The sequence below is a fragment of the Oncorhynchus clarkii genome, unplaced genomic scaffold (genome assembly GCF_045791955.1).
Source record: "Oncorhynchus clarkii lewisi isolate Uvic-CL-2024 unplaced genomic scaffold, UVic_Ocla_1.0 unplaced_contig_8744_pilon_pilon, whole genome shotgun sequence".
Classification (NCBI taxonomy): domain Eukaryota; kingdom Metazoa; phylum Chordata; class Actinopteri; order Salmoniformes; family Salmonidae; genus Oncorhynchus; species Oncorhynchus clarkii.
The window spans coordinates 87638-97317 of NW_027260955.1; the positions used below are offsets into that span (position 1 = coordinate 87638).

The window sequence follows — 9680 nt, forward strand, 5'->3', positions numbered from 1 at the left end:
GTTTTACTATGGGAAGTCCCTCTTGTTTCCCTCTAAAATGTCTCAACTCCTCTATCCTTAAAAGGTTTCAACCTACAGTATATTCAAATTCTTCACAGAAAAACAGAGGTTATCAGAGGTTACCTGGCGAAGGCTCCTCCTCTTTGTCCTCCTTTCTTGAACTTGAGGATCTTCTCCACTTCATAGTGGTGTTTCCCATCCTCCTCTGTGTGAAGTATAGAGATACCTCCCTTCACAGGTGAATCCTATGGACCGGAATGGAAATCATAGCAACTCACATTACCATACATGGTTGAAAACAAAGCCTTAGCCTCCACGTGACGACTACTACTGTATACATTGTTGAAAAGACCAAAGAGCATATCCCTGATCCCTCACATTTCTACTACCCTACCCTACATTGTTACAATTCAAATAGAAAACTACAACATAAACTGGAAGGGAAGTGATGCAGTCATATCACTTACTGTGATATCCATATCCTTCTCTAGGTCTCCCCACTGGTAGTGAGTGTTAGCAGTCTTCCTACTGGTAGTGTGTAGGCAGTCTTCCTACTGGTAGTGAGTGTTAGCAGTCTTCCTACTGGTAGTGTGTAGGCAGTCTTCTGACTGGTAGTGAGCGTTAGCAGTCTTCCTACTGGTAGTGTGTGGGCAGTACCACAAGTCCTGACTTAAATAGCTTTGTATAGGAGGGTTGACCAGGCACTTCTGCATCATGTGAACCGAGCAGCCAGAGAGGAAGTAGGTACACGCACACAAGAGGGACTATTATTTTGCCAAAAGAGGATCTTCTGCAGAACGAGGAACTGGTCATGAGTTGTAAAATGGAAAAACAATAGATTACAAGAACACAGCTGTTTGAGTGTTAAATGGACAATTCACAGTCTGCTTGTGTACTAGCTATCCACTCATTAAACTCCTGCCTATGTTGAAAATGTTGGCTTTCCAGGTATGACATGGCATCAACGTCATCACCACACACAGTTCTGTGGCTTCGGTAGCTCCTTGTTAGCCTGGTCCCTGATTACTGTGTGCCGTCAGGCCCAACTCCTATGGTCATTGTTTGGCAAGACACCACACACAGACCTGGAAGCAGGCTAGCTCTCTGTTGCAATAGGAAGAAATGACTCACTTCATACAATTGAAGTCGGAAGTTTACATACACTTAAGTTGGAGTCAATAAAACTTGTTTTTCAACCACTCCACACATTTCTTGTTAATAAATTATAGTTTGGGCAAATGGGTTAGGACATCTACTTTGTGCATAACAAGTCATTTTTCCAACAATTGTTAACATACATATTATTTAACTTATAATTCACTGTATCACAATTCCAGTGGGTCAGAAGTTTACATACAGTAAGTTGACTGTGCCTTTAAACAGCTTGGAAAATTCCAGGAAATGATGTCATGGCTTTAGAAGCTTCTGATAGGCTAATTGACATTGTTTGAGTCAATTGGAGGTGTACCTGTGGATGTATTTCATGGCCTACCTTCAAACTCAGTGCCTCTTTGCATGATATCATGGGAAAATCAAAAGAAATCAGCCAAGACCTCAGAAAAAAAATTGTAGACCTCCACAAGTCTGGTTCATCCTTGGGAGCAATTTCCAAACGCCTGAAGGTACCATGTTCATCTGTACAAACAATAGTACGCAAGTATAAACACCATGGGACCACGCAGCCGTCATACCACTCAGGAAGGAAACGCGTTCTGTCTCCTAGAGATGAATGCACCTTGGTGCGAAAAGTGCAAATCAATCCCAGAACAACAGCAAAGGACCTTGTGAAGATGCTGGAGGAAACAGGTAAAAAAGTATCTGTATTCACAGTAAAAGGAGTCCTATATCAACATAACCTGAAAGGCCGCTCAGCAAGGAAGAAGCCACTGCTCCAAAACCGCCATAAAAAAGCCAGACTACGGTTTGCAACTGCACATGTGGACAAAGATCATACTTTTTGGAGAAATGTCCTCTGGTCTGATGAAACAAAAATAGAACTGTTTGGCCATAATGACCATTGTTATGTTTGAAGGAAAAAGGGGGAGGCTTGCAAGCCGAAGAACACCATCCCAAAAGTGAAGAACGAAGGTGGCAGCATCATGTTGTGGGGGTGCTTTGCTGCAGGAGGGCCAGGTGCACTTCACAAAATAGATGGCATCATGAGGTCACATTATGTGGATATATTGAAGCAACATCTCAAGACATCAGTCAGGAAGTCAAAGCTTGGTCGCAAATGGGTCTTCCAAATGGGCAATGACCCCAAGCATACTTCCAAAGTTGTGGCCAAATGGCTTGACCATTTGGCAACAATTTGACAACAATGTCAAGGTATTGGAATGGTCATCACAAAGCCCTGACCTCAATCCCAGAAAATGTGTGGGCAGAACTGAAAAAGCGTGTGCGAGCAAGGAGGCCTACAAACCTGACTTTCAGTTACACCAGCTCTGTCAGGAGGAATGGGCCAAAATTTCCCCATCTTGTTGTGGGAAGCTTGTGGAAGACTACCCAAAATATTTGACCCAAGTTAACAATTTAAAGGCAATGCTACCAAATACTAATTAAGTGTATGTAAACTTCTGATCCACTGGGAATGTGATTAAATAAATAAAAGCTGGAATAAATCATTCTCTCTACTATTATTCTGACATTTCACATTCTTAAAATAAACTGGTGATCCTAACTGACCTAAGACAGGGAATTTTTACTAGGATTAAATGTCAACAATTGTGAAAAACTGAGTTGAAACGTATTTGGCTAAGGTGTATGTGTCACACCCTGACCATAGAGAGCCCTTGGTTCTCTATAGTGTTGTAGGTCAGGGCGTGACTTGGGGGGTGTTCTAGTTTTTCCTATTTCTATGTTGGTGAGCTTGGTATTGTTCCCAAGTAGAGGCAGCTGATTATCGTTGTCTCTAATTGGGGATCATACTTAAGTTCTCCATTGTTCCCACCTGGGTTGTGGGATACTGTTTGTGTTTGGCCACTACGTTGTCACGGTCTTTGTAGTTGTTGTTTTTGTTTCTAGTTTCACTTTGTGTTAAAAAGATGTGGAACTCAATCCACGCTGCGCCTTGGTCCGCTCATTTCGAAGAACGTTACTGTAGGTAAACTTCAGACTTCAACTGTACATCACAATAGAGATGGCTTGGTCCGCTCATTTCGAAGAACGTTACTGTAGGTAACCTTCAGACTTCAACTGTACATCACAATAGAGATGGCTTGGTCCGCTCATTTCGAAGAACGTTACTGTAGGTAAACTTCAGACTTCAACTGTACATCACAATAGAGATGGCTTGGTCCGCTCATTTCGAAGAACGTTACTGTAGGTAAACTTCAGACTTCAACTGTACATCACAATAGAGATGGCTTGGTCCGCTCATTTCGAAGAACGTTACTGTAGGTAAACTTCAGACTTCAACTGTACATCACAATAGAGATGGCTTGGTCCGCTCATTTCGAAGAACGTTACTGTAGGTAAACTTCAGACTTCAACTGTACATCACAATAGAGATGGCTTGGTCCGCTCATTTCGAAGAACGTTACTGTAGGTAAACTTCAGACTTCAACTGTACATCACAATAGAGATGGCTTGGTCCGCTCATTTCGAAGAACGTTACTGTAGGTAAACTTCAGACTTCAACTGTACATCACAATAGAGATGGCTTGGTCCGCTCATTTCGAAGAACGTTACTGTAGGTAAACTTCAGACTTCAACTGTACATCACAATAGAGATGGCTTGGTCCGCTCATTTCGAAGAACGTTACTGTAGGTAAACTTCAGACTTCAACTGTACATCACAATAGAGATGGCTTGGTCCGCTCATTTCGAAGAACGTTACTGTAGGTAAACTTCAGACTTCAACTGTACATCACAATAGAGATGGCTTGGTCCGCTCATTTCGAAGAACGTTACTGTAGGTAAACTTCAGACTTCAACTGTACATCACAATAGAGATGGCTTGGTCCGCTCATTTCGAAGAACGTTACTGTAGGTGAACTTCAGACTTCAACTGTACATCACAATAGATAGATGGCTTGGTCCGCTCATTTCGAAGAACGTTACTGTAGGTGAACTTCAGACTTCAACTGTACATCACAATAGAGATGGCTTGGTCCGCTCATTTCGAAGAACGTTACTGTAGGTAAACTTCAGACTTCAACTGTACATCACAATAGAGATGGCTTGGTCCGCTCATTTCGAAGAACGTTACTGTAGGTAGACTTCAACTGTACATCACAATAGATATGGCTTGGTCCGCTCATTTCGAAGAACGTTACTGTAGGTATACTTCAGACTTCAACTGTACATCACAATAGAGATGGCTTGGTCCGCTCATTTCGAAGAACGTTACTGTAGGTAAACTTCAGACTTCAACTGTACATCACAATAGATATGGCTTGGTCCTCTCATTTCGAAGAACGTTACTGTAGGTAAACTTCAGACTTCAACTGTACATCACAATAGATAGATGGCTGTTGAAGTGAACCCATGAAAGACCACATGTTTTTGTTTGACCGAGCTTCCGATTAGAGTTGTTTATACATTGAAATGCATCCCTTTAGTAACTAGACGTTGGCTGTTTGAAAGTAGAGTGCGTTGTTGTTATTTCCAGAAGTGGGATATTAAAAAGCAGAAGCATTTGAAGTTCTAGATCATTGAAGGTACAGATGGTGGCTGAATTTAAGTACAGAAGTGAAGATTAGGGATGTTGATTTAAACAATGAAAGGTTTATGCATACAGGTGAGTGAACACACACGCGCGCACATACACTAACACATACAAACACAATGACACACTGCCACACTAACACCATACAGACAGACACATGGTCCTTCACCTCCATGGGAAAGCCTAGAAAGGGGAACATCGAGGGGAACTGAGATGATGACCCTGTAGACAGGAAATCACATCACAATCGCAGCTTCCTCTGTGAAGTCAACTGAAAATATGAGGTTCTCCCAGATTAACTTGACCATGTTGACCGTTCACGGTGTGTGTGTCTGTGTAAGATACTTACACTACTGTTCAACAGTTTGGGATCACTTAGAAATGTCCTTGTTTTTTAAAGAAAAGCAAATGTTTTGTTCATTAAAATAACATCAAATTGATCAGAAATACAGTGTAGACGTTGTTAATGTTGTAAATTACTATTGTAGGTGGAAACGGCTGATTTTTAATGGAATATCTACATAGGCGTACAGAGGCCCAGTATCAGCAACCATCACTCCTGTGTTCCAATGGCACGTTGTGTTAGCTAATCCAAGTTAATCATTTTAAAAGGCTTATTGATCATTAGAAAACCTTTTGCAATTATGTTAGCACAGCTGGAAACTGTTGTTCTGATTAAAGAAGCAATAAAACTGGCCTTCTTTAGACTAGTTGAGTATCTGGAGCATCAGCATTTGTGGGTTCGATTACAGGCTCAAAATGGCCAGAAACAAAGCACTTTCCTCTGAAACTCTTCAGTCTATTCTTGCTCTGAGAAATTAAGGCTATTCCATGTGAGAAATTTCCAAGAAACTGAAGATCTCGTACAACACTGTGTACTACTCCCTTCACAGAACAGCGCAAACTGGCTCTAACCAGAATAGAAAGAGGATTAGGAGGCCCCGGTCCCCAACTGAGCAAGAGGACATTAGTGTCTAGTTTGAGAAACAGACCCCTCACAAGTCCTCAACTGGCAGCTTCATTAAATAGTGCCCGCAAAACACTAGTCTCAACGTCAACAGTGAAGAGGTGACTCCGGGACGCTGGCCTTCTAGGCAGAGTTCCTCTGTCCAGTGTCTGTGTTCTTTTGCCCATCTTAATCTTTTCTTTTTATTAGCCAGTCAGAGATATGGCTTTTTCTTTGCAACTCTGCCTAGAAGGCCAGCATCCCGGAGTCGCCTCTTCACTGTTGACGTTGAGACTGGTGTTTTACGGGTACTATTTAATGAAGCTGCCAGTTGAGGACTTATGAGGCGTAACATAGTCAAGCTAAATCCGGGATACTCTAATTAGTATGATATGTTACGTTTGGTACAGTTACTTAAAACAGAAGGTTACTTAAGGCAAAACAATAGGAGGGTGGTCGGTCAGGGTGGATGGGTCGTTTTTTATAACGAGAATGTCGAGCAACTCAAAGGTTACGTGTTTGAATATACTGTAATTACGGACAACTTCAGCATTTTAGCCAATAAGGAACTTTTCAAGCACTTACGACTTTGTTGCTATTTTTCAACTGCTTAGCATTCTAGCTAACCCTTACCCCTAACCCTAACCCTAACCCTTACCCCAACCCCAACCATAACCCTAACCATAACCCCAACCCCAACCCTAATGCTAACCCTTACCCCAACCCTAACCATAATGCTAACCCTAACCCTAACCCTAACCCCAACCCTAACCATAATGCTAACCATAACCCTAACCCCAACCCCAACCCTAACCCCAACCCCAACTCCAACCCCAACCCTAACCCTAACCCCAACCCCAAACCTAACCCTAACCCCAACCCCAAACCTAACCCTAACCCTAACCCCAACCCTAACCATAATGCTAACCCTAACCCCAACCCTAACCCTAACCCCAACCCTAACCCCAACCCCAACCCCAACCCTAACGCTAACCCTAACCCTAACCCTTACCCCAACCCTAACCCTAACCCTAACCCTAACCCTTACCCCAACCCTAACCATAACCCTAACCCTAACCCTTACCCCAACCCTAACCCTAACCATAACCCAACCCTAACCCCAACCCTAACCATAACGCTTTTAGCTATCCTTTCCCCCGAACCCTAACCCTAACCCTTACCCCAACCCTAACCCTTACCCCAACCCTAACCATAACGCTTTTAGCTATCCTTTCCCCCGAACCCTAACCTTAACCCTAACCCCTAGCCTAGCTAACATTAGCCACCTAGCAAACATTAGTCACAACAAATTGGAATTTGTAACATATTGTACGCTTAGCAAATTCGTAACATATTATACGTTTAGCAAATTCGTAACAAGTCATACAAGTTGTAATGCGTAACATATCATACAAAATGGGTGCTGGACATCCACAAAATAATACATACCATACGAAACGTAAAATATCATGCTAAATGGAATGTCTCGGACTTACGTAAAGAATAATATGAAATGCTCTGAGACCAGGTTGTGTGTTTACACATTTATCACATTTATAGGACGTCTCTATAGTGCAATTGGTAGGTAGCCTAGAGGTTAGAGCGAAGGACTAATAGCCAGAAGGTTGCTGGTTCAAGTCTAGTGGTCTAAAAAATGACTAAAGTGCTGTTATATCTTTTTTCAATATCAATCCTATGATATTATAGGTTCAGGGAGCAGCATTGGTGGACAGTATCAAGTCAGTTTAGATAACAGTGGTACTAAGCTGTGAGAGTGTGAGAGAGTTCAGAGCACCCCCCACCCCCACCCCCCACCTTTACGGCAAGGCTATTTTGAGAGCCCTCCTGGTAGCCAATGACACTCAACTGTGTCTATAGATGCCTGAGGTAGATAGGGTTACAACCCTGACCAGCTGTGGGCTGGCTACCACCATTTTCATCTTCAGTTGTTTTCAGCCTTAATTGATTTCCGCCTTAGTATTCGTTGTTTTCCGCCTTAGAATATGTTGTTTTCAGCCTTAGTATATGTTGTTTTCAGCCTTAGTATATATTGTTTTCAGCCTTAGTATATGTTGTTTTCAGCCTTAGTATTCATTGTTTTCCGCCTTAGAATATGTTGTTTTCAGCCTTAGTATATGTTGTTTTCAGCTTTAGTATATGTTGTTTTCAGCCTTAGTATTCGTTGTTTTCAGCCTTAGTATATGTTGTTTTCAGCCTTAGTATATATTGTTTTCAGCCTTAGTATATGTTGTTTTCAGCTTTAGTATATGTTGTTTTCAGCCTTAGTATTCATTGTTTTCAGTCTTAGTATTCATTGTTTTCAGCCTTAATTGTTTTCAGCCTTAGTATTCATTGTTTTCAGCCTTAATTGTTTTCAGTCTTAGTGTTCATTGTTTTCAGCCTTAGTATATGTTGTTTTCAGCCTTAGTATTCATTGTTATCAGCCTTAGTATTCATTGTTTTCAGTCTTAGTATATGTTGTTTTCAGCCTTAGTATTCATTGTTTTCAGTCTTAGTATATGTTGTTTTCAGCCTTAGTATTCATTGTTTTCAGCCCAAGTATTCATTGTTTTCAGCCTTAGTATATGTTGTTTTCAGCCTTAGTATTCGTTGTTTTCAGCCTTAGTATATGTTGTTTTCAGCCTTAGTATATGTTGTTTTCAGCCTTAGTATATGTTGTTTTCAGCCTTAGTATATGTTGTTTTCAGCCTTACTATTCATTGTTTTCAGTCTTAGTATATGTTGTTTTCAGCCTTAGTATTCATTGTTTTCAGTCTTAGTATATGTTGTTTTCAGCCTTAGTATTCATTGTTTTCAGTCTTAGTATATGTTGTTTTCAGCCTTAGTATTCATTGTTTTCAGCCCAAGTATTCATTGTTTTCAGCCTTAGTATATGTTGACTGTTTTATGTTGACACACTGTGACTGTAGGAGGCTTTGCGTATTTTGACCAACTGAATTGACAGATACTGGAATCTTAATAAGGTACTGTGTTTTGTTTTTGTGTTTGACAAACTGAGTTGACAGATACTGAAAGTTCAACGAGGTACTGTTATGTGTTTACTTGGTCTTGGTACTTTTTAGGTAGCTAAATGACTAACTAGCCTATGGTAAGTGAAAATATATCTGAAGCAGTAGGCTTGTAGTGTTGGCATGAAATCTTAAACTGCCACACATTCCTGTAGGGTAGAGATCCTTCTGGAAGGCTTTGTGGTCTCAAAATCACTCACTGTTTTGCTCGGTAGTACTTTGCAGTGGAGAGTTAGAGATTGACATTGTGTGTGTGTGTGTGTGTGTATGCCTGCATATGTGTGTGTTATATGAACAGTCTCTACTCCCAAGCCATAAGACTGCTAAATAGTTAGTTAAAGTGTTAACCAAATAGCTACCTGGACTATCTGCAATGACTCTCTTTACACTAACTCTTTTGACTCATCACTGCTGCTACTGTTTACTATCTATCCTGTTACCCCTACCTACAGTATCAAATCAAATCAAATTTTATTTTTTTTATTAGCCAGTATACTGTTGTTACTGTTTATTATCTATCCTATTACCCCTACCTACAGTATACTGCTGTTACTGTTTACTATCTATCCTTTACCCCTACCTACAGTATACTGCTGCTACTGTTTATTATCTATCCTGTTACCCCTACCTACAGTATACTGTTGTTACTGTTTATTATCTATCCTGTTACCCCTACCTACAGTATACTGTTGTTACTGTTTACTATCTATCCTTTACCCCTACCTACAGTATACTGCTGCTACTGTTTATTATCTATCCTGTTGACTAGTCACTTTATCCCTACCTATATGTACATATCTACCTCAATTACCTTGTACCTGTGCACATGGACTCAGTACTGGTACTCTGTGTATATAGCCAAGTTATCCTTGACTCAGTACTGGTACTCTGTGTCAAGCCAAGTTATTGTTTCTCATTGGGGATTTAAAGACCGTCAGGAAGCATTTCACTGTTAGTCAGCAGGGTAGGCGGCAGGGTAGCCTAGTGTTTAGAGCGTTGGACTAGTAACTGGAAGGTTGCAAGTTCAAATCCCCAA

At 41.0% G+C, this 9680-nt stretch overlaps 1 protein-coding gene across 1 annotated transcript in view; it reads right to left on the reverse strand.

The window, feature by feature from the left end:
• LOC139402524 (uncharacterized) overlaps window positions 1-502 on the reverse strand; it is a 31510-nt gene extending 31008 nt beyond the window's left edge. The window contains exons 1-2 of the mRNA XM_071146518.1: window positions 468-502; window positions 124-245 (exon numbers count right to left, since the gene is read on the reverse strand). Coding sequence (XP_071002619.1) covers window positions 124-245; window positions 468-479 — 134 coding nt within the window. The 5' untranslated portion in view covers window positions 480-502. The remainder of the gene's footprint in view (window positions 1-123; window positions 246-467) is intronic.
• Between the last annotated feature and the right edge of the window lie 9178 nt (window positions 503-9680).